Genomic DNA, 24,865 nt, shown 5'->3' with positions numbered 1-24,865 from the left:
TCCATCACTGCAGCGCTTGCGTCTCAGCCCCACATCCCATAACACGTGGTGGCACGGGGCCAGGCTCTGTGCTAATGAGACGGCTTCAAATCAGAGTTAATCATTTACTAGCCTGAATGCTGTCGGGGTGGATCTGAATTCCTGGCTCCTATAGAAGCGCTGTCGCGGATTTGATTGTCGCGCTCTCCCCAGAAGCTGCTTTGCCAAACGTTTTGGAACCAAAAATAAAACCAAACCCCAAACCACATGAAAGCAGCTGAGTTTCACGTTTCATTGTAACCCCAAATTCAGGTTTGCCAGAGGGTTTCAGTCGTTTTGCAAACCCTTTCCCATGAACCTTCAGCAAAGGCTGCAGCTTAACCTGTTTTTGATGAAAAACCAGGTGTGACTCCGCTGCTTTCAAACAAACCCGGAGCTTTGTGCCACGCTGGAGCTTGAGCCCAATTGCACAGAGCATTGTGCATGCTGTAGGAAAGCCCTATTACACACATCTGGGCCCAAGCTGCAGTTCCCTATGGGGACACAGCCACCATAGCGGGCCCATAACAGCCCCCAGCAAGCTGTGAGTGCATCCAGGTGTTATCCAGCCAATGTGAGCACCGTGCTGTGCTTTGGTTTGTTTTTAGAGCCAATCTCCATCACTGTGCAGGGAGTGCCAATGGTTTGCATGGGGGCATCCCATAGCATCCATCCCATTGCATTGCTTTGCTCTGGAGCAGCCAGGGGCTGAGTCTGGGTGTTGCTTAAGGAATAACTGTAAAACTCAGTGCTATGCAAAGAGCTCATGGCCTGTGCATCACAGGGTGGGAATTGGGCTCTTTGTGAGCCCAGCCTGGGGTTGTTGATGTGTGTTATTGTATCCACACGCGGATTGCTTTTTCGGCAGCGCCGGTCTTTCCTTTCTCCAGCAATTTCCTGAAATAACGTTAGGGAAATGTGAAAATCTTGAACTTTTGAACCTCCCCAGAGGATGGTGTGCAGGGGGTGGGTGGTGGCAGCAGGAGGAGGGGTCGCCGGCCCGCTGACTGCCGTTTATTTTGGCTATGGGGCCCTGGGGGTGCATGGTGGGGTTGGGAGAAGAGGCTCTCTGGCCCCCAGCCCCACAGAGGAGCCCCTTCTTAATGGCTGTCCCATTGGTGGGCTGTAGAAGCAAGGAAGGCAGAGGAAGTTTTCTTTTGCTTGCAGATGCTGGGAGGAGTAAGGGGTGCCTGGGCTTGATGGTGAGGGTAGGAGGTGACACGCGGGGTGATGGATAGGAGTGGGTTTTCAGCTGGGCTTTGGCCATGGGCAGAGGAAAGGAGAGGGGCAGACGGAGGGGGGGGATATGGAGAGCCTGGAAAGTACTTTTCCCTCTGATGAACTTCAGAGGCGTATAAATCACTGCCAGGCTGCAGCTGCGGAGCATGTGACGCTGGCAAATGAGTGTTCCTTCGGAAAACGGCCCGGCTGCGTGTTCCCTGCTCACCTCTTAAAGGCACAGCAGGGGAGTGTGGGGTGTGGGAATGGGGCTGGGGGTGCTGCATGCACCTGTGGAAGGGAAGAAGGTATGAAGGGGGTCCTGCAAAGCTCCCTTTGGTGCAAAGCTCCCTTTGGTGCAAAGCTGTGGTGTTGTTTGTGGTGCTAAGCTAGCCATGGTGCCAAGCTTGCAGTGATGCAATGCTTTCCATGATGACAGTGCAGTACTCTTCATGGTGTGGAGCTCTCCATGATGCAAAGCTCTCCACAGCGCCAAGTACTCTATGGTGCAAAGCTCTCATGGTCCAAAGCTTTCCCTGATGCTCTCTGTAGTGGACTCCTTTGCTAGGTGCAGTCAGGATCAAGATGTTGCTGTGGACAAGCTGCTCCAAAGTGGCTTGGGTGCATGTGGGATCTTTGGTCTCTGTGTCACGGTGCTGCTTCTGTGCATTGTGGGGACTTGCAAAGAATGGAGATGCATAATGTGGGCTCCAGGGCATGCCAGAATGTTGCGGTGACAGTCATTGAGCTTGCAGTGTAGGTGGCATCACGCTGGGTGCTGGCTGCCTGCTCTGCACAGCTGTACCAGATGCTGGGGCAGAGGGTGGAGGAGCATCTTCCTCACGAAGGCGTCATGGGAGGAGAGGAACCCAGTGCTGCAACTTCTGCCCAGAGCTGCTGGCATGTGGGAGGGAGCCCAGCCACCAGCAGAACAGCTAAAAATGACTCAGTACTTCCATAGTACCATTATGTTTCCGTGCAAGCAGTTGCCTGAGGGCCATGGTGGAAGCTGTACTTCCTCACCCGTTACCCCAGTGCTGGGGTGGGGGATGAGGTTCCCAGTGAAGCCTGAGTGGGGAGTGAGTTTGGAAAAGTGTTTGGAAGGCGCAATGAGGTTCTCAATGGGAGCACTGGGGGGCTGCACTGCTTTTAGTTACAGTGGGAGAGAAGCTGGGGTGTGCTGCATCTTCATTCACTGCTTGTTCTCTCGCTGCTGTTTGAGCAAGGAGAGATGGGTGGGCAGACAGGGAGGAGAAAAACCCAAACCCAGAGCCCTGTCCGTGGTTTACATGGTGAAGGAGATAAGTGAGGATTTGAGGAGAAAGGAATATCTAATTGTAACGTGAGCACAGATCCAAACTGAGAGATCATAAATAGAATTCTGTGCTGGGAAAAGCAGAGGTTTTTAAATGCTTTAGCACTGTTGTTGGAGGCAGCAGCAACCTGCCCAGGGAAGGGACATCTCTGATGTCTTCTATCTGTCATTCAGTGCCCATTTCTCTGGGTGAGACCCTGAGAGGTGCACACTGGACAGGGGGCAGATTACCATGTTACCTGCTTGCAGCTCTTCCCATTGGGACCCCTCCATCTGCTGGGGCTCCTGGGTTGCGATGCTGGGGCTGCCCAAGGGGTTAACCTGGGGCTGCTCTCTATTATGGAAAGGCTCTGGCCCTTTTGTGCATGATAGGAGCATTTTTAAGGGTTATTCCCCTTCCCAGGCCCTGCCTGTTATCTGTGGGCTGTCAAAGTGCCTGGAATGCGGAGACCCGCTGGACATTGACCCAGCTCAATTAGTGAGGCTATCTGATTGGACTGCGTGCAGCCTAATTAGCTTTGGCCTCCAACCAGGAACCCAAATACAGGCAGAGCATCCTTCCCTGCAGCTCACCTTGAGAAGGGGTTATCCAAGCTTGGGAAGAGAGAACCTTCCCCAACCTGTCCATCTGTTCCTCGTGGCAGCTGATTCTGGGGAGAAAAAACTCAATTTGGGGATAATCTCACTTCTGCCCAGCCCTTGCTGCTGAACCTTGGAGGTCATGTAAGACCGGAGGCAGCTTTTTTCCCTTGAAAAACAGCACGTGCTGTCTGGTGTCCAGAAGGAACTTGCTTTTACTGAATGCGCCCTGGCTCTGGCGGCTGCCTTCCCTATCTCATCAAGCCTTCCTGCAGCACGTAGGCACCCAGTTCCCAGGCTCCTTGCCCCGAGACCTCCTGCTGCTGTGGATGGGGATGTGGGGATGAGGTGAAGGGGTCAGTACGGTGCTGTTGTGTTTTGGGGACAGCAGTGTGGGGAATGGACTCTGTGGTTGGGAAACCCAACTTGGCTCGCCTTGGGTTTCCAGCTTTGAGTGCTCTTCAGGCACACAGAAATGGTGGTGGGGAAGAACCCCAGGGGATCCCTTGGAACTGGAGGTGAGCACTTCCCCATGGAGCCCTTGGAAGTGCTGTTTGTGGGCTGTTCTGATGTCTTCTGTCCAAAGGCTCTGTGCATTGCTATGCTGGGTCTCACCTGGATGACCCACACAGTTCTGTCCTTACCATCCCCTGTCACAGCTTCCCCTACTATCCCAAATTGCTTCCAGCTGCTGGAAACCCACTTTGCAGCATTGCCTTTTGTTGCCTGTGTTGTGACCCATGGTGTTGCAATGCCAGCTGCATGTTGGTGGTGCGCACCGGTGCCAGCCGCATTGGATCAATTAAAGCCCATTATGCCAAACGAATGACTGTAATTATCTCAGATCTGGATTAATGCACGTGCACAGCACCGTAACTCAATCCGTCTGGCTGACGATGAGCGGGTTGGGGCTGCTGGGAGTCAGGCAGAAGGGCTGCAGGAGTCGCTGCTTAGGATTTGTCTGATCCTTGGTGGGAAGATATTGAGAGCTTTGGGGTCTGGGCAGGGTGGGTGTTCTGGTTAAGGGTTAAGACTGCACAGTGCTCACATTACATGCATGCACCCTCAGCTCTGTTCATTTAAGATCTGTTTGCAGGAAGGGAGGGGTTGGGCCAAGCCCAGGGCTGGGCAGTGGGGGGGGGGATCAGGAGACCTGGTCTGGGTTTTCCTTGGGTTTGTTGGATCAAGGTTGGTGTGCAAACTTTTATTGAGCAGAAGCTGACTGCAGTGTCAGCAGTATCCTTCCCTTTGGCCACTGGCAAAGCAGCGGATGCTTTGGGGAAGGTATTTTTTCACTGGATCTCCAGGTTTTCCATTCACACCTTCCACCCACATGATGTTGGAGTGATTCTCTCTTCCATGTTGCTATTTGGTATTGTCTTATCCCATGATCTATGAGCAGTGGTGCAGCTCTCCTTCCAACAAGACATGTGGGTGGTCAGCCCCATTTTGGAGATGGAGCTGCAAGCTCTCCTTAACCAGAACCCTCAGCACTGCTTCCTTGCACTCTTTTTTGCTGCTTGTCTCCCTGCCTGCTTTGGAGAGGAAGACTTTAGGGTTTGGTGGAGTAGCTTTCCCCAAGGCATGGAGACAGGAGTGCATGGCTCTGTGTGGGTATGGGACCTTTGTGCTGGGGATGGTAGGAAGGGCACTGGGGATGCTGGTGATGCTTTGCTGGTGCTGCCCAGCCACTGCCATGCATGCAGCCCCAAACTTCTCCTTTTGCTGCAGCTAAAGCATGCCTAATACTTCCCTGTTCCCCTTGCATCTCTCTGCCTCCTGCTTGGTTTTCCATCGCTCAGAGCGTAGCACCCCCACAAGGACAATTAGATCACTTCCAATTTGCCCATGAGCTCATAAAACTGCAATTGAATGTAATTAAAAGGCCATAACGAGCTTCAGCAACCTGCGGGACCGCTGCGTTTTGCTCTTGCTGCATTGGTTTTGGAGAAAGGGATGAAGTCGGGGAGGATGCAGAGGACAGTGTAGGCATGGGGGGATCTGAGAGTCATAGAAACTTGGGATGGCCTGGGTTGGAAGGGACCTTAATGATCAGCTGATGAGGAGCTGTCTGCCAGCCCTGCAGCCCCAGCAGGACCCTGCACCTCTCCTCTGCTATTCCTACAGCAGGTTCCCAGCCTGTAAATCAGGGGCACTCTGAGCCGCTGACAGCAGAACAGAGCGCATTGTGAGAGCAGGGACAGCGCCGGCCCTTGAGGGATGAAATAGGAGCCTGTAATTTCTCAGGACTGTTGTGACATCTTTGCACAAGCGTGTGATTGAGTCACATTTGCTTTATCAGCAGAATCCTTGTTTGCTTGGGTGCACCCCTCCGCCCCCTCCCCACTCTCCCTGGCCCTGCCGCAGCGTTCCCCCCCCTCCCATAAGGTCACGCTCTTTTCTTGCTCATGCTTCCTGCTTTTGCCTCCTCCACCCATAGCACTGCTCACAGCGAGGAGGGCTCAGATCCTGCCCTGGAATATCTGGGGGATGCCAACCCCAAAAGTCAGTGTTGTGGGTCCTGTGGTGTGGAGCCAACAGAACTCAGGGCTCTGGCAGTGATGGGGTCCCCATGGGTGAGCATCTCCTGGCAGAGCCCTTGTGTTGCTTTTAGGGTAGGCTGTCAAAAATACAAATGTTGGTGAGCCCTTCCTTGCCCCTGCAGGTTGTGTTTCCATGGGTGGTGGGGAGGTTTGATATTATCCACAAAGTTGTGTTCAGAGGATGGAGAGTATTGAAAGGGAAGGAGTGCTTTTGCTATTCTTGCCCTTGATATGTTCAGGAGGAGAGCAGGAGCTGTAATGGAGTCGGGGATTGGGGCTGGGGATGCACTGAGTGCCAGGGAAAAGCTGCCCACGGGTGCTGTGATTTAATGCTGCAGTCTCATAAGATAGAATGTAGGTTGGAGGCAGCACATGTGCAGGGCTGGGTTGGCAGAGCTGCACCCTGTCTTGATGCTGTGAGCCTCTTCTGACCAAGGAGGAGACCCCAGGGGGACCTACAGCCCCCAAATGTGTCTGTGCCCCATCTGACATCACTGGGTCTATGGAGATGGGGCAGCACAGCTGTGTGGCTTTGAGGTTTTAGTTCGATCAAAGCAAAAACCTGCAGGGAGGGGGAACCCACTGTAAGCAGTGAAACTGAGCTCCACGTCCTCCCTGGGAGGGAAAGCACCGCGTGGCTGCAGAGATTGCTCCTAGAGGAGCAGAGTGAGGCAGTGATTTCTTAACACCCACAAAAGAGGCATTTACATGCACTCTCTCCTGTGCAGCTTTAGGGGAGGGCCTGAAAGAGAAAGGGGGGAAAAAAAGATGAACATTCAAGTGATGTGTGTTGGTTTTTTTTTGGGTGAAACCGCATGACTTCCTCGTGGCTGCTTTGGGGGGATGGGCTGATTCTCCTCACAGGGTGAAGGGCTGTGAATGCTGTGTGATTTGGTGTCTTTGGCCACAGGATGCTTCTTGCTCCTTGGTCCCATGGGTGCCGCTCTGCTAAGCAGAGGTGTAAAAAAACAAAGTGTGTTTGGTGCTGTGTGCCACCCTTCATTGGCTGCTCCCTCTTTGTAAGCTGCAAGTGCAGAGCTCAGGGGGAAGGTGGGTGCAAGCTGGATGTGACTTTGGTGCTATGGATTGTCACCTTGGAGGTGGCAGGATGGGATCTTGTGCTGGTTTAAATCCAAAGCAAACTCACTCCAGGCTGGGGGCTGTTGAGTATCACACACTGCAAACTTGCTCTCTTCCCCAGGGACCAAAGTGAGGACCTGACCTCTGGTGGTCACCACTCCCACAGCAGTTCCAGGTGAAAGCTGGGGTCAAACCCTTGGCTCCTACCATGCTACAGGGCAGGCACACATCTCTGCACCAAGGTTTTGTGTGGGAAAGCCTGCTGGGGGTGGGGGGGGACTGCTGTGCTGCTTTTGAGGCACGAGAGCAAATGGGCAGTGATTTTTCAGTGCTGAGTACATTTAGGGAACCTCTCCACCTACAGAGTCACAAAAGGAGCAAGGAGAGCTCACCACGTGTTGCATTGCATTGTGGATTCACGTGTGTTTGGCTGTTGGAGCTTTGCTTGTGGCCAACCCCAACGTTATCCCTGTGAGCAGAGCAGGAGGAGCGTTCTGACAGCCCCATCCTTACTGCTGGTCCTGACCCCCCGCCTCCAAACACAGCCCTGCAGTGTAAGGACTGCACACTCCGGAAAGGGAGAGGCTTCCCAAATTTAGTATTTCCTGCATTGCAATACCCAGAATTGATCTGTGTGCTGATTACAGAGGAAGAGGTGCTGAGAGGAAAAAAAAAAAAATGAAGAAGAAAATAAAGCAAATAGCGGAAGCGTGGGGGTGCAGGCACTGGGCTGGGGATGCTCGGCTGTGCCACCATCCGCAGTGTGGGTGCTGGGGGCTGGAAATGGGCTTTGGGGTTTCCCCCCTACCAGCAGCACAATGGATAGACCAGAAAAGGGTTTCCAGCAGAGCTAGGTCACTGTAGTTTTACTGGCAAAGCCTCTTAAGCATCAATGAAGATTATACTGGTGAAAGCTTATGCTGGTACAGTTTATTCTGGTACAAATGAGCTATCCTGGGAAAGAAAAAAAAATCACTCCTGTGCTGTTGTAATTGTTTCTGCTCTGGTCTAGGAGCGTTAAAATCACAGCCTGTGGTATTGCTGTGTCAGCAGCTGATGGGCTGCCTGGGGCTCACTGGGCAGAGCAGGGCTGAGAAATGCAGCTCTGGTGATGAATGCAAGTGCTGAATGCAGGAGGGAAGTGATGCAAGGAGTGCTGGCTTGCTCAGGTGCTTTAGAAGAGCTGGGGGCTGAAAGCTGCATCCCTGCTGCAATTGGGAGCTTCAGGCTTTTGGCCTCAGGAGTGCCAAAGGGAATGGAAAATAGCCGTGCAAAGCTGCAGAGGGACGTTTTGTGCTTGTCTGCTCTGCTCCTAATGTAGCTGGATGAGGATGGGGGCCAATGTTTTATAATGATGTTTTCTTATTGGAAACTAATAATAGTTAATAAACGCTGCTTGGCACAAAGCCATCAGGCCAAAAAAAACCCGAAACCAAGGAAGGCTGATTCAGCAGCTGAGATACTGCCTGGGGTCTTGCTGTACCCAGGATCTGTTCCCAGCTTTGGCTCTGGTTTCTTTCATGACCTTGGGGAGATGGTGGGGCTGTGCCAGCGTGGTGCTGCACTGCTGCAGCAAAACCAGGCATTGTAGGGTTCTTATATGCCTTACTTTCTCCAACCTAGTACTGTGCATCCATCCTGGGCTCTTCTGTTCCATGGTTCTCCCAACCAACCTCTTCCATGCATTGCTTTCCCCAGCCGTGAAACCATGATAGTGGCACCCAATGGATGCATTGCAAGAGTGAAGGGCAGTGATGAGCACAGTAGGTCAATAAAAACCCGTTATCTTGCAGAATGGGGCTCCTTCTTGTGTGGTTGGATCCAAACCCTCTTGCTCTGCTCTGTGCAATGCTTTATGTTGGGACACATGGAGCAGAGGCCAAAGCGTGTGCATGGCTCTGCGTTCCCCACACCATATGGCCCTGCTCTCTGTGTCCGTATCTTAGGGAAAACATCCCTTCAAATTCAGGTTCATAGTTCAGAGAGAGAAAAGAGCTCTGCTGCACATTCTTCAGCTGCTGAGCATCACTCTGTTCTCTCTCTCCCTACTGCCATGGGGCATCTTATAGGATATATAGAGGTCGTTGTGTTTAAACAAAGGACACACAGAGAAAATAGCCGCAATTTATGGGTGCGGCGAGAGGGGAAATGCTTTGAGAACTGCTCTTTTTTTTTCCCCCCCTTCTTCTTGTGTGTGTTTAGAAGCAGATGCTGAGTTTATTTTGGTCAGGAGATGGTCACACACACACACACAGCAGCTTTAAATGGCAAAAGGACGCAAGAAAAATGAACTCACACTGAAGCAGCCTTTGGGAAGTGACCTCCCCGGTTTGCTTAGCCAAAGATGTATCCTTCGGTGTAGGTGTTTATTTGCTTGGAGTTGTTTATTTGAAGGATGTTTCCTCAATCTGGGTGTTAGGGTTTCAACGTAGAGAGACAAGCACTTGGGCTGTGCTTGGAAAGCGGCTCATCCCAAGGCTCCCTGCTCTGTTTCCTTATAGCTGGGTGAGATTTGGGGGTGAGCATGCTTTGCCAGAGGCAAACATACCCTTGGTTGTTTGGGATCTCTGTAGACGAGGAAGCATTTGGAGGGGAGGAGTGGAAACTTCCTGGTGCTTTGGGCCATGCTCCTTCCGTGTGCATGGCTATGGGTGCAAGCACAACCCAACACGTGGCCGTGCCTACACACACCTCTCCTTGATTTGCGTCTTCAGCACGAAGTAAACAGGATAGGTGCGGGGTGTCGGGGAGCTCTGTGCCCTGGGGATGGTTATTTCAGGAGTGGGGCTGGGACAGTGGGTCGGGCCCACACGTGCTTTGCTGTCTGACGTGCTGCAGTCGGCACGGGCTGCTCGCCAGTAACCTGCCTGCGACCTCATCTCAGCAGCGCCTGAAATTCCCAGGACCTGCTTGTTGGAGGCAGGGCTGTATGAGCTTCCTTCACCCCACTGCCAGCACAAGGGCCCTGTTCCCTTATGCAGCTTCAGGGCTGTGGGCTCAATGCATCTTCAGATGTGGCTTGAGACATCCCCATCCATCGCCTCAACCTGGGATATCTCCATCCCCATCCATCATTTTAGACCCCAGCTGCTGCAGTGTATGAGGCTCCTCCAGAGCAGGGCTCCGTGCCCAGATGCACAACTATGCTGTGAGATAAACACCTCCTTTTGCTCTGAGCACCCTGAGAGTGAAGGACAGGAGGGTGACAAGGCACAGCCCTCATCCCCATGTCTTTGGAGCACTTTGTGGTGCCAAGCCCTATTCCAACCCCTTTAAAAAAGCCATAAAGCAGAGAACTAGGAAGAACGGTCCTGAAGCCTCGAGGAATGTCCTGAGGTTCCTGTTGTGCAGCACTCATGTCACTCATCTGCAGATGACGCAGTGGCTGGTGATTATTTTAAGTCAACATCCTGCAGGAGCCAACGAGAGGCCGAGACCCCAGGGAGCAGATGGAGATGTGTGCCAGGGCTGGGCTTTGCCATTGCTGGTGGCATTGGATTTGGAGCATGGGGTTGGGATGTGTGTACCTTGTATGTGTCCAAGGTGGGATGCTGGGTGCAGTGGTATGATGCTGAGTGCACTTTTGCAAGAGGAGCATCCAGAGTCTTGCTGGGGGTCTATGCTTCCCTATGGTGGGGTTTCCTCACTCACTTGGTGCTCTATGGGGGAGCTGGCTGGGCTCACTGTGGGTTTGTCAGGCACATTTCCCACTGTGCAATGCTTCTGTTGTTTAAAATCCTTCTGGTCTGTATCTGTTTGGCAAGAGATGTGTTTAGAGGCAGCAGACTTGCTTGCAGCTCTCTCTCCTCCCCCTCCCATTCCCTGGAGCCATGGAATTGCAGTGATGAGACAGAGCCTTGTTGCACTTACACCAGTTCTACATGCCTGTAGGGGCAAGAAGTGGGGACTGGGGAGACACCTGACCCCATGCAGGTGACAGAAGCCATCATTTCCAAGGACAGCATTAACTTCAGCAGCCTGCAGCCGAATGCAGTGGCTCCCAGACCCCACCACGAGCCCCAACTCTCCAGTCAAGGGGCTGTGCTGTCACCTGCCCCTCACTGCCCATGTGTTTGCTGCTGTGAGCCCAAGGCAGCTTGGGGGTCCTGGGGGGTTCCCATAACTCCACCCCACTGCCTTCCGGCTGCTCCCCCTGCAGTCAGCCTGGGGGCCACGAGCCTGCCCCTTCCTTGCCTAGGATTGTTTAGCAAGCAGCGTGACAGGATGAGGAGGAAACGTGCCAGGAATGGCTCCATGTCTCCTCTCGGGAGAATTGCTGGCTATTTTTAAACACCCCTCTCTCACTCCCATGGGACAGCGGAGCTGCTCAGAGCAGGGCGGGTGCAGCCCCCCCCCCCAGTGCTGCCTGCAGCAATCAGTGTATCCTCTGCACAGCTCAGCTTGCACAGCCCCCCCAGCCCTGTTCCTTGTGCATGGTCTGGTGGCCTTCTGCACCTTCCCTTCAGCATCGCCTTTAAATCTAAATTGTTGTCCTGGGTGGGCCCTGGTCCTCCATCCTCTGGTCCTCCATCCCTTAGTTCTATACCCTCTAGGTATAGAACCCTTTGGGGAGCAATGCTGCTGAATACAGGGGGTGAAGGAAGGAGGAGGGCAGTGACAGCTCTGGAGTTGGAAACTCTCTATGCTGGTGATTTTTGGGTTCTACGCCAAAAAGACCCAAAACAAAAGGGGATTTCAGAAGCAGCGCTGATGGAGGAGAATGCATTAGGAGGTTGGGGGTGTTGAAAAGCAGCCTCTGGAGGTCTGGCTGCAATACCAGATGAGACTCAAGCCCTTTTCTCTTTTTCTTTCTTCCAGATTTCTCAAACCAAGTCAATTCCCCATCCCTGAACTCTCCGACGAGCCGAGGCCCCATGGCCACCCCATCCCTGCACCCGTCCATTGGGCCGGGCATCGGCTCCTCGCTGGGCTCTCCGGGCCAGCTGCATTCACCCATCAGCACCCTGAGCTCACCCATCAATGGCATGGGGCCACCCTTCTCCGTCATCAGCTCCCCCATGGGCCCACACTCGATGTCTGTCCCCTCCACACCCAGCCTGGGATTCGGCACCAGCAGCCCACAGGTGAGGGGGAGGGCGGCAGGGATGTCTCTGGTTTGATGGGACAGAGTCATGGCTTTGGGGTTCTATCCAGACCCACTTCTGGTTACATTCTCCCAGGTTCTGAAGAGTGAAACCCCACTGTAGATAGCACAGGGAGCAAAACCCCATTTCAGACAGCGTGGAGACATAGGCAGGCACCACAGGGTGGCAAAAAGCAGAACCCAAAGGGGGAAATGAAGCCTGAAGCTTCCTGCTGCTCCACCATCATAAGGGGGGGACCACTGGGGCGCAGCGCAGGACCACAGCCATCCATCAGCTGTCCCCTCCCTGCCCACTGCCCCTCTTTCCCTTTGCAGAGGGAGGAACCGGTGTTGGTTTGCTGAAGATTATGTAAAGAAAAAACCCAACTCCAACCAGCAAGAGATAAGCTCTTTTTAAAAATAGCAAGATCGGGGAGAGCTGGCCAGCCCCTGCCACCTGTTGCTGGCTGCTTGCACGATATATGTTTAGTAAAAGGGCAGATTAAGGCATTGGCTACCACCTGCCACTCAGAGCTGGTTTATTTATCCCAAGCCCTCGCTGGGAGTCAAGCACCTGCCAGCACCTTTATTTTTAAATATTGGCCTGATTTATTTCCAGCAATAACGGGGTCTTTTTGCCCTGGCTGGGGAGGGACGTGTCGTGCGGGCACAGCCAACCCCAATGGAGATGCAATGGGAGAGGCAGTGGTAGGGTTTGCCACTGCCCCATAAGTTCAGAGGGAGCTCTTTGTGCTGCCTTTTATCCCATGGCAAAGGGAACCAGAATGGTACCTTAGAAATGGGCAGTGCCAGCTCTGAAATGGTGGGAATGAGCTGCCAGCCTGGGGGGGTGGGAAACAAGGAAGCTCTGCTGCTAGGCACGATGTGATGTAGGAGCTGGAGGAACCGAAATACAACCCAACCACAGGGCAAAAAGGGGAATTGAGAGCATGGTCAGATGGAGCTGGCGACATGGTGTCTCCCAGCCCTGGCAGCACAGTGCCGGCACCATCACTTGTGCACGGATGTGTCTTAAGTGGTTTTCCTCCAGGAGATGGTGAGAAGGTTTCCAGCCTAATGGCTCCTGCCATCTGTCCCCTGTCTGGGCACATTAGGGGCCCTGGCCCTACAGCAGGCACCTACCTGGGTCTGTATAGGAGTGTAGGAGGAGGAGGAGGAAGAAGAGGAGGGAGTGCAATCCCCCCATCGTGCACTGGCCGGCGAAGCGCCGGGGTAATGAGGCGTGAGACCCCAGCCGCCGGGTGGGGATCGCCCTGATGGAAGGTGGTTTGCATCAGATGGCAGATGCCACTTGCCATCAGGCCATGCCTCGTTGCCTCTGGAAAGGCAACAGAGCAGAAGGGTGTGGGGCAGCCACGCCGGGGTGGGATGGAGATGTCAGCTCCCAAAACCCCGGTTGCGTTCTCTCTGCTGTTTCTTCCCATGCAAGATCTGACCCAGCTCCTCCCAGCCTGAGCTCTGCCAAAAGACATCAGCCCTGACCTCGAGCATCTCGTCCTGCCTGGGATCTCACGCAGCCTCCAGACACAGCCCAGCTCCCAGGGGGTCACTGGGGACCCTATGGGGAGGGGGCATAAGCACTGAGTTGGGCATGAGCTGGCAGAGAGCCTGAGCAATTTGCAGTGAGAGTAAAGTCCCAGCCTGAACAGAGGGCTGTTTGCTGGGTTTTAGTGCATGTTTAAGCCCTCTTACTTAAAATTGCTGGGAAAACAACAACAGCAACAACAAAAAGTATAGTTTTCTGTAAGAGATGGAAGGGATGGACTTGTCATGCTGGAGGCTTCTTCTTCCCTCTTGCTCTGTGCTGCCCCAGGCATTGCTGGCAGCAGCCCGGGGTGCCTGGGGGCGTGGATCAGGAGCAGGATTAGGCTCCTCCAGAGCCTTTACACCATGCTTAGTGAATCTGAGCGTGTTATGGATGGAAAAAGAGGAAAGCTCTGGTTGCCATTAGACCAAAGGGGATTTGATCCCCTGTTCAATGAACTAAAAAGGGAAAGGAGAGGAGCCGAGGAGTCCCAGCGCATGGGGTTGCCACGTCATTGGGGAAGCAGAGCAGCAGTTCTGTGTCTCTGCTCCACGCTGTGTAGGGTGCTCTCCCATGGCACGTGCTCCCTGCTCTGCTCCAGCCATAGGGGAAGGAGTGGGGCTGGCGCCAGGGTGGTGTGGGAACCTCATAGCACGTGTGGGGCTGGAGCTGCAGGAGGAACTGGTGACTTCTCCCATCCTGGGGCTGACTCAGCTCTAGTAGGGCCGAGTTGTGGGGGTGGTGGCACCTCATGTCCTGGTACCCTTCAGAAGGATGCTCACATGCTTCTCATGTGAAGATTGCGGCTGGGGGGGGCTTGGTGGTGAAAAGCTTATTTTGAGCAGATATTTGAAGTCCTCTGCCCCAGCTCTGATGTAGCACCTGGTGATTGGCTCCAAAAAGTGTTCTGGGGGTGTTGCTAGAGCCATGTGCAGTGCTGCAACTTTGTGAGGCTCGTGCCCTTTCCCTTGGTGCTGCATCACATCCCTGCAGGATGCTCCTGCTGCTCACTGGGGTGAGTTTGCCTCTCTGTGTGCTGTGGTTTTCAGCCCTCTGCCTGCCAAGTATTCCCACCAGCTTGGAGGCTTGAAAGTCAGAGAAGTGGCTGTGGTTGTCTAATGGACAGAACACGAGCGCTGGGACATCCCTGAATTAATCTGTGACAAGTGCAATTGCCCAGTGTCACTATTAAGGGAGAGAAAGACAACAAGCTGAGACACAAATCCTGTCTGTCCTGCTTGGTTTTAGCAGTTGGCAGGAGCTGCAGAAGCCTGACTGCCCACATAGAACCCCATTGCACCTGCCCTGGGCTGGGTTTTGGTCCCCATTGGGTCCCTCCTGCATCCCTGTCCCCTCTCAATGTGTCTATAGGAGGACACAGAGACACCAGCACAGAGCATTTTTGCAGAGGGATCTTTCTGTTGGCACTGAGCATAAAATCTTGTTGCAGAGAAAACCCCGAGGCCCTGAAGGTGCAGATGGTTGCTGCAATAGGGATGGCAGCTTGGAACCTGCGGGCCAGAGCTGCAGCTCTGTCCTCACACCTTTCCTTCACACCTCAGTGGGTTACTGGGGCTATGCAGCCAAGGGCAGGGGCAGGATAGCAGAGCACAGGCTGCTGTGAGCTTGTTTCCATTGCCAGGACTGAGCTTGTCTCACACCTCCATGCCTCAGTTTCTCTGTGTGCAGGGGGGGAGCACAGTCCTCTGCAAAGCCAGGCCTTGTTGCACTTGGCTTGCTGATCTTTGGGGTCAGGTGCCCGTATCTTTCTCTGGGCTCAGCACTGTGGGTTTTACGCTGTTTGTCCCCTATTTCATGTGTTTTCCTGCCTGTACCCAATCCCATGTGCTCTCTGCTTATGTCCTTGTAGCTCAACTCACCCATGAACCCCGTCAGCAGCTCAGAAGACATCAAGCCACCCCTGGGGCTCAATGGAGTCCTCAAAGTGCCAGCACATCCCTCAGGAACAATGGCCTCCTTCACCAAGCACATATGTGCCATCTGCGGGGACAGATCTTCAGGTAAAGCTCCTCCTGTACTGCATGCTGCCAATGAGAGTGCTAAGGCACATAGGAGCTTAACACCATCCCCTCTGCTTAGGGACAGTAGTGCCCCATGGAAAAGGGAAAGCATCCCCAGGCTTGCGTTCTCCCAGGTGAGACGTGCTGGGCTCAGCTGTTTGACCTCCCCATCCTTCACACTGCCTTAATGGTTACGAGAGAAATAAACAGTTTGTCAGGCTCCTTGGTAGAGCCAATCCCATGCTTTATCCCCAGCCCCCAGTAGGGAGGACCAGCCATTAGCTGACTGTCCCTCTCTCTGTATCCTTTGATCCATGGCTGGGCTCATCACATAGCACCAGATAAAAAGATGTGCTTTGTGGAGTCTCTCTACTGGTGGGAGATAAAGATGTGCTAATTCCCTTTATTCTTACGCTGCTTTAAAAGCTTTCAGCTCAGTTAGTGCCCTGCTGTCTAGGTTTTGTGGTCTGGTGGGATGCCTCCTGCTTATCCTGTTGTGGTGGGGAGGGCCGTAGGGAGGTGCCCCCAGTCTTGCTGCATGGATAACCAATGGTGGTTGGGGCAGTTTGTAGCCCCCACAGGCCATCCTGGTGTTATGGAGATCAATGAATTCAAAGCCGCATTGCTGATGCTCTGCCTTTCCCAAATGCTGCCCTGGGAAGGATCATGGAACAACAGCTTTGGGTTGGGAGGGTCCTTTGAGAAGAACTGCAGGTCCACGCAAAGGATCTGTGGGGCACCCAGCACCTTTGCTGAGCCCTTTCACACCTCTGCAGGTAAACATTATGGGGTGTACAGCTGTGAGGGCTGCAAAGGCTTCTTCAAACGCACGGTGAGGAAGGACCTGACCTACACCTGCCGTGACAACAAGGACTGCTTGATCGACAAGCGCCAGCGCAACCGCTGCCAGTACTGCCGCTACCAGAAGTGTCTTGCCATGGGGATGAAGAGGGAAGGTAAGGCACTGAGCCCCCCCTGGGGTGCTGTGTGTCCTATGGGCACCTGGCTGTGTTGTTGGGGTGACACACGGGGCTGTCAGGGACATGGTGTGCCCTGTGTGTCTATAGTTGGGGTTGTGCTGAGCCAGGAGTGTTCCCTAGCAGTGCTGGCTGGTTAGGTTTTTTTTCTTATTGGGAAGAAAGAAGAAATTCAGTCTTGTAAAAAGATATCCCTTCCCCTTAGTGGAATTTAAATGAAGGATCTAAAACTCCCTGGCAGTGCCTCTTTGAAGTGCTCTTTTTAAATGCTGACTGCATCTCTCTGAAACTGCTGGCAGAACGGGCTTTTAGCAGGCACGATGGGAAAGTGACCCCGTGGTGCTGCTCAGGTCTCCGCTGCCTTCTCCCCTTACACCCTCACTGGGGCAGGCAGAGCTCTTTCCCTGCTGACATCTCAATGGAAAGCCCCTGGGGTGCCTTCCCTGGTCCTATAGATCTTTGGTGCTTGGAAACTGGAGCAGCGATGGGTTGGCACCATGGAGGTGGCTGTGCCTGATGCAGCAGTGAGCAGAGACCTCATTTGAGTGTGGTTTGGGGGAATGGGTTCTCCATCCCCTTGGTTTATGAGCAATCATATCCTGTGATCATCAGGTACTGCTCCGTGCCCACCAACAGCAGCGATTGCACGGGCATCACCAACTGAAGTCACAGCTCTATTAATTAATCTCTAAACGGTGGTGGAATTCCCCGGGGAGCTCGCGTACAGTGAGAGGGCTCTATTAATTCATCTTGATTAACATTATCGCAGTGAATAGCAAATGAATTCAGAACGATCAGCCAATTATTTAAAAGTGTGACAGATGGGAGCTTCGTAACTCTCCAAGCGCGCTCAGGCGGTGCTGCCATGGCACAGGGATGGCTTTGGTGGTGCATAGGGTATGATCCCCATGCAGGCAGAGCTGGGCTCAGTGCCTTGTTCCCTAGGTAGCAGTAAGCCTGGCAGTGCAGTGGCTGCTGGCAGTGCAGAGATGTCCCACTGTTACAGCACACACCTGGAGCTGGAGTTCTCCAATCTCTAGTTTTGAGTGGTTCTTTAGCACTGATCCACCTGATTTCCCAGCAGATCATCTCTGTCCCATTGCATCCATCCCACTCTTGCTGTCCTTCCCTATTGCCAGCCCTGAGCTTTGGCTGTAGTTGTCCCCACAGCACCTCATTTGGGAGCAGCTCTGGGCTGCATCGTGCACAATGGTTCCTTTAGCCCCAATGCTTGCTTACAAGAAAGCTGGCCATTATCCTCTGGTGTAAACTGTTACCTCTTTTAAGTAACATAGCTGGGGTAATGAGCCTCATTTCCTCACAAAATACTTCACTCTGGAGACCTAATTTATAGCCCCATAAATGGCAGACTCCTGCTCAGAGGAATCTCTCCTATAGCCCAAACGTGTTTGTGTGTCATGGAAGGACAGCAAAACCCTCTACATTAAGTAGTGAAGGAGACATTGTTCAGTGGTTCTCCAATGACTGCTCTACAGCCTGGTGCTGGGAAAGGGTAGGACATAGGGAGCTGTTTGGGTGGAGGCTTTAGGAGCCAGATCTGGGGGATCGAGGCTTATTGCAGGGAAGGGATTCCTTCTGGAGCATGTATCTCTGGCTGTTCCCTGTGAAAAGACATTACAGCACATCCTGATGCTGTATGAGCCCTATGGATTCTGGAGCTATTGAGGCTCCGATTAATAAGCAGCCAGGAATGTTTTCTTACTGTGAATTACTGCCAGCTGTGTGAGCATTTGATTTCTGTGCTGTCTCCCAGTGAGTACAACAAAATTCAGGTTACCTTCACTAATGCAAGGACTGTTGTAGTGGGGATGGCAGTCGGTATCCACAGGCATGACTCTGCTTGATCTGGCACTCATTAGGGTCTGACGTGAGACTTTGTTCACTATACAGCTTTAGAGCCTCTGTGTGTCAGCAGCTTTTCTATTTCAAGGGAAAAAGTGGAAAGTGAGTCAGTTAGGTGCAGTGCCATTAGGAGGGGTTGGCTGTGGGCTATACTGGGGTCCCTGTGTAGCTGCAGTTCACCATATGGAGCCCCAGCCCTGCATTGCCACCAGTAGGAAATGCTTTCCAGGAGCTGAGCCACTCTGGGGGCCCAGCACAACAGCCCACCTCATCCTTCTGCCTCCTTCTTGTCTCCAAGCAGCTTTGTTAATTGCAGGCCTCACTAATTGCACATGTGATTGTACCCAGTGGGATGGGTGCTGGTGTGTGTCCACCAGGGAACCTTCAGCACACCTGGAGACAGAAATCTGCCCCCTGGCATTGCTCTTCAGGTGTCACACCATTGCCTGGCTCCATTTACAGCTTGCTTGCCCTATGACAGGACCATCCCTGTGTGCCGACATCCTCAGGATGAACAGGAATATGGGGGAGAAAGAGCAGGAATTGGGTCTTCATTTCAGTGCTCTGAGCAAATGCAGAACCAGGCAAGTGGCCACAGCCCAGTGAAGGGGCAGAGTTCAAGAGCACAGTTATTTTTAGGAGTAATTTTGGAACGGAAAATGCTTTTCAGCTTAATGAGCTTGTTTCTTCTATCCTTTTAAAGTGCTGCTCTTTAAACCAGCTGGTTAAGTGAAGCTGGGTTTGTTTGTTGTTTTGAAGGATGCTCCGTGGTTGAGAGTAAGGGTTTGGCTTGTGCTTTACTCTCGTTGCTTTGGCAGTGCTGTGGTCAGGTTTTGAGAGTGAAGTGACCTCCAAGTTCTTGGTCTTTCAAATCCACTCCCTGCATGGATTGATTTCATGCAGATGCTTCAGTCCACTTTTTAACACTCCCATTTCCCTGATGTTACATTCGTAGCGTCGCAGCAGAATTTTGCCCATCTTAAGACACAACCAAGTGTGGGATTCAATTGAAATGTGGAAGAAAACGGCGCCGTTGATTTCCTGTATCACAGCCTTTGAGGTTGTTCGTGGTAATAAGAAGCTGCAACATAGGGGGGGTGGGAAAAAAAGGAAGCACAGATACGTGAGGGTGAAGCAGAAGAAATGTGCTCGGATCTGGTTTCCTATGGCAGTGCTTTCACTATAAATGGGTACCTGAGGAATAAGCACTTCAAGATGCACAGCTATGATGTAGCGTCATAAAAAATACCAGCAGAGCCCAATAAATTCCACTGCTGGTGAAATGGAAATCTCCCAATAACCCTTCCTGAGCACATGGTAAATGAACATCTACCCACTGTAGGCTATGGCAAATCCATTCTAGTTGGAAGGGGCCATTGCCATGGAACCATAGAATCATAGATCGGCCTGGGTTGCAAAGGCTCACAATGCTCATCCAGTTCCAACCCCCTGCTGTGTGCAGGGTCACCAACCAGCAGCCCAGGCTGCCCAGAGCCACATCCAGCCTGGCCTTGAATGCCTGCAGGGATGGGGCATCCACAGCCTCCTTGGGCAACCTGTTCCATTGTGTCACCATCCTCATGTGTCTCTTCTGTCCATTACTGGCTGTGGCTTTCACTCTACCCAGGGATGAGTTGAGCAAGGTGCCTTCTCTGCAGAGCCCACCTGTGGCATCTGACCCCAGAGAAGATCCCATTGTGTCAGTGGTCAACAGTTCATATTCCGGAGAATTATTCTCCTTCAAGAAAAGAAACAGAGTCCACAGTATTGTTCCTGGAAGGACGGACTTTTATCTTGGAAAGAAGTGCTCATTTACATCAACTCAGGGTAAGCTGTAATTACAGGGCGCTGAGGACCACAGTGCTGCTGTTGGGGGCACCCCAGCTGGCTGCTGCCTGGTGGGTGGATCCTACATTTTGGACACATGAGCCCTTGGAGATGAGCAGCTCACTGTAGTCTGCAGTCCATGGGACGAGATGTTTTGGTGCTTTCAGAGGAAGAAGCTGCCAAGAAGTGGTCTGAGCACATAAACTGCTGTGCTTGTCCTGGGAAAGTGCAGATGGGCTTGGGATAGCAAGATGAAAAGTGACAGCGAGCGGCCTTAGGCAAGAAGAAGCCAAATCAAGCGGAATAACACGAGCACATCTTCATCAGGTGCCATGGAAAACACAGGCTTCTGTCTTTGGCTCGGCTGAGACATAGCTGGAGGAGGCGAGGCTCTGACTGCAATAGCTTTTTTCTCCTCAAGTGGATCGCAAGTTTTAAGCCCTTCTCTTTAGTTAAAATCACACTACGAGCCGTATGAATCTCCTTGAAGCAAAAGAAAAGCATTGGCACAGCCATCAAATGGGGCTGGGGCAGATGCTCTCCATGACAGGAGTGTTCCTGAGACATGGCGAGTGGAAATCCTGCTTTACCTCCTGCTCTTAGTGCTGAGCAAGTGCTGTGCTATGGCCACGAACATCAGCGTGGCTGGGAATGAATGGCCTTGAGACCTCCAGGTCCCTGAGCTGCGTGCGCTGGGCTTGTCCATCTGTCCAGCAGCACACGTCAGATGGGAACAGAAGCATTCTCCAGGGCTGAACATGGTTGTTTCTTCTTAAATACATGTTGGTTGTGTCACCAGGGAGAATTTGGGTCGAGAAAAGAACGTATGGGAATGAGAGGAGAGATTGAAGCAGGTTTGATGTTAGCCTGGGAAAGTACAGAGAGAGGAATCAGAACCAGACAAGGTCCAGATGGACAGAAGGCACTGAGTGCTAACAGCAGCAGCTTACCTGGCCCTGGGCAGCCAGGCAGAAAACACTGTGTGAACCTTGAGAGCCTCCGCAATACGTACAATTAGAAGCAGTTTGCAAAAGTAACCTCTTGCTTTTTGCAGGAGAGCTTTCAGCCAGCAAACAAAACGTCCTGTTGGCATGGAGGGCTGCAGAGCTGGGCAGCAGGAGGGCACTGCAAAGTGGGCTGGTGTTAATAGGAGCAGTATCCATATAGGATAGCACGTGCTTTAATTTCCTGTTGTTTTATATTCTGGCTTGTATTTTGCTTTTTTGCACTCGGGATATGGAGTTGGTTTAGCAACCTGAAGGGTCTGATTGTGCTGCAGACGGCTCTGGTTTCACTGCTGCAATGCCTGTGCCCCTGCTGCTGCTCCTCACATCACACAGCCAGCTTCAGATCCAGCAAAGAGGGAAAGTGTTGGGGTAATTGTTAATAAATAGCAGGTTTCAGCGTGGCTGAGTGCCTCATTCAGCCCTGAACAAAGAGCTGGGGAGGTTCAGGTGATGGTCTCTCATGGTGGCAGCTCCTGTTGCTTAAGCTGTGTCCTGTGGGAACCATGGATTTAGGGCATGCAGCACTGTGATTGAGACAGAGATAGTTACCAGTGTAACTGCCTGCGTGAAGCTGCTTTCCAGGTTTAGCGACAGCTTTGTGCCAGCTTCAAAAGGAGATGATTAATAATCATGCTATTAGCATCTAACGAGCATTTTTCATCTATGTACTCTTCAGACATTGACTCATCAGCATGTGACATGCTTCTGGCTAGGTTGCTTCTCCTGCATGGGACCTGGGGCAGGTCTCTCCTGTCTGGTCGGAGCTGAGGGCTGGGTCCTGCTTTGCAAACAGCGCGTGATGGCACAACCCCACTGCTGCTCCAGGGGCCTCCGTGGGAATCCAGCACCAGCAGCTTCAGGAGATGCTCTGACTTTAGACTTTGAAAGTGACCCGTTTCTCTTTTCTTTAGGATTCCCCACTGCCATCCCTTCACCTCCTCGTTTTCTCCCCCTGCAGCAGCGCCCATCTGTTCCTCGCGCCCACTGAGCACACTGCTGGCAAGCTCAGGTTGGAGAGCAAGGCAGCAGGTGTGTGTGCTCTGCAGCTCGTAGGGATGCTGAAGGTGTCTAAGGCTCTGTGGAGCTCCGGGGTCCAAGCTCACCCCTGGCACCGCAGTCAGGAGCCCTGGGCTGATGCTGTCCCTTTCTTCCCCTCCCCAGCTGTGCAGGAGGAGAGGCAGCGGGGGAAAGACCGCAACGAGAACGAGGTGGAGTCCACAAGTAGCGCCAACGAGGACATGCCTGTGGAGAAGATCCTGGAAGCAGAACTCGCTGTGGAGCCAAAGACAGAGACGTACATTGAGGCAAACATGGGCCTGACGCCGAGCTCGGTGAGGCACCTGTCCCCTGCTCCTTCTGTGCTGTCCTTTGGTCCTGCTGTGTCCCTGCACAGGGATGCAGCATTGAGCTGGTGCTTGGTGTTGGCATGGCACTAACCCAGCAGCCAGCTTGTATTTGGGTCAGGGCAAGGTTAGCTTGTGGGAACCGGAGCTCAGCAATGCAGCTGCTAGATGAGCTCAGGTGAAAGCAAACCCCTCTGCCCAGTGCAACCAGCAACACTGGTGCTCTGCTGCCTGGCAGCCATAGAGAATGATGCTCATCCACAGCTGCAGAGAGGAACAGACGCTGCAAGGTGTAATTAAAAGGACTCAGGGAGATTTTGTTTTAGTTAACAGCCATTAGTGCTAAAAGCAGGAAGGCACTCCATGCTCTGAAGAGCTCATAGTCCAATCAAGGCAGTAAACAGAGCTTTGTGGCTGAAGTGCAAAGAGATAAGAGCTGTAAAATTGGGGCGTGACTTGTTGGGCGCTGAATTACGCAGCTGGGAGGCTGTGAGAAGGGGAAAGCTGTCGAAGTTGGCTCTCGAGTCCCTTTCCCATTGGAAGCCTGTGTTAGAGCAGGGCCTGCTGGAAGCAGCATTGCTCTCACAGGGCCTTGTGCAAACAGGAGAGAGCTGGCAGGAGGAAAGAGTGAGAGGCTGTCAGAGAGAAACTCTCTCGGTTCTTTTTCTTAGAAAATTCCCTTATCAGCATCCTTGCTTTGAGAAAGACTCACTGCAGAACAGCTGCCTCCAAATGTGAGAGCAAACCTAACCTTTGGAACTTGATTTCTAGGACAGAGCCTTCAAAAAGAGCCTTATTGCAGAGCAGCACAGGGCCCAGCAGTCAGAATGCAGTGCTGATTGCTCAGTAACCTCAGTTCCCGTGAAAGCAATGTCCCTCTAACTGTAGGGCAGCCCCTGGCTGTCCAGGCCTCCTTTAGGCTCCAGCTGGAGCTCTGGAGCATGCAACTGCCTCAGCCAGGACAGCAGGAACATGTGCTGAAACATCCCTTTGCAAATCCTATTGCTCTGCGTGTGAGGACTGAGCAGGGCAACCTTGGCAGGGTTTGGCAGGAGGTCTCTGTTAGGGGTTAGGATAGATGCTCTCTTTAGCCTTTACCTACAAGGGTGCTTTGTGGCTTGCTAAGTGAAGTGTAAGTCATCTTGCTTAGCTGATTCCTAAGTGAAACACTTCAGAAGCTCCTCAAGCATGGCACTGCTGCCCCATAGCCAGGAGCTTGGCTGGAGGGAGCAGCGCTGCCATGGCCAGCAAGGGGCTCAGAGAGCTCTCAAGAGTGGAAATACTTGAGGGGAGTTGGAGGCAGCATTGTGCTGGCTTGAAAACAAACCCCAGAGAGCAAGGTGAAATAAATGGGTTCGTCTGGCACTGCGTCTCCTCAGCCTCTTGTAGCAAATTGAAAGCTGGTTCCTGCATAATTCAACACGCATTACTGTGAACAAGGATGTGTGTTGCATCTAAATAGAAACAGGAGGCTTGTTGAAATGCCCTGTTGTTGTCGGGCTTCTGCTGTTGAGGTGACATTTGTAGCAGGTTTAGTGGCTGTATGAGATCAGCAGCGTGGTGATGGTGAAGGGGGGATGGAGGTGTTACCCTTCTCCAGTGCTCCACTGTGACGCAGAGGCACAAATTCAGACCTTAATAGATGCATGCAAACTGTATCCTTTAGCAAGGCAGGTTGGGTCCATGTGTTTGTGCCCCACACCTTGGCACATCAGAGCACTGCTGGAGGGGCAGCACCCAGGTGACACTCTGCTACATGCTCTTGTGCTTGTGGCTGTCACCTTCCTATCGCTGTCCCCTGGTGGCTGTGGGAGCAGAAGTGCCTTTGCTTTGCAGCCTGGCAGTGGTTTTATCCTCTAGCCATTGGGCTTTGGCACAGCTCTTAATGCTGATTAAAGGGGAGGGCAGTGGGGGGAATGCTTGGCTCTGTCCCAGCACTTTGGTTGGCATCAGGGGAGGTGGGTGCAGTCGTGGTATGAAGCCTGTGGTGGGGAGGGGTGGCTTTGCCTCTGCCCCTGCACCCTGGCAGCCTCAGCACTACCTTGGATGGGCTCCTGATTGCTGAAAGGCAAAGCCTGTAACTGAGAGGTTATATCCCCGATAGTTCTTAATCGGCCTTTAGCTGCTGGTTTCAAGTCACCATTTTCTGGAAGATGCCTCCAAGCTCTGGTTTTCCAGCAGGATCAGGTGCCCTCCTGTCCTTTCATTCTGTCACACTCCGGCACTGTGCCCTTGCTATTTACTGCAGGAGTGGATTTGCTTTCCATGCACAGGGGCAGTTCTAAGCACCGCATTGCAGAGCCCTTCCTGGAGGAGAGTAGAGCCCTCTGGCCCACGGGGGGTGATGCCTTCAGCTGCCTCTCAGCACTAAATTCTGCCTGGAAGCACCGTGATGGTTCCAGGAACTGAGATGTAAGGAGGAATTAGCACCGAAAGCCAAGTGCA

General features: G+C 52.8%; 1 protein-coding gene across 3 annotated transcripts in view; it reads left to right on the top strand.

The window, feature by feature from the left end:
• The window catches only part of RXRA (retinoid X receptor alpha), a 73,173-nt gene that overhangs the window by 36,268 nt on the left and 12,040 nt on the right, over positions 1-24,865 (top strand). For 2 of the 3 annotated variants that reach the window (XM_085520914.1, XM_085520913.1), the window contains exons 2-5: positions 11,572-11,837; positions 15,253-15,403; positions 16,180-16,359; positions 22,239-22,408. In XM_085520914.1, coding sequence (XP_085377040.1) covers positions 11,572-11,837; positions 15,253-15,403; positions 16,180-16,359; positions 22,239-22,408 — 767 coding nt within the window. The remainder of the gene's footprint in view (positions 1-11,571; positions 11,838-15,252; positions 15,404-16,179; positions 16,360-22,238; positions 22,409-24,865) is intronic. The other variant, XM_085520915.1, reaches the window with a different exon arrangement.

The sequence above is a fragment of the Coturnix japonica genome, chromosome 21, assembly GCF_054131305.1.
Source record: "Coturnix japonica strain WE chromosome 21, WE-NBRP24, whole genome shotgun sequence".
In the NCBI taxonomy this organism is placed as follows: domain Eukaryota; kingdom Metazoa; phylum Chordata; class Aves; order Galliformes; family Phasianidae; genus Coturnix; species Coturnix japonica.
The sequence above is the reverse complement of the archived record's forward strand: the minus strand, read 5'-3'. Positions and strand labels throughout refer to the sequence as shown.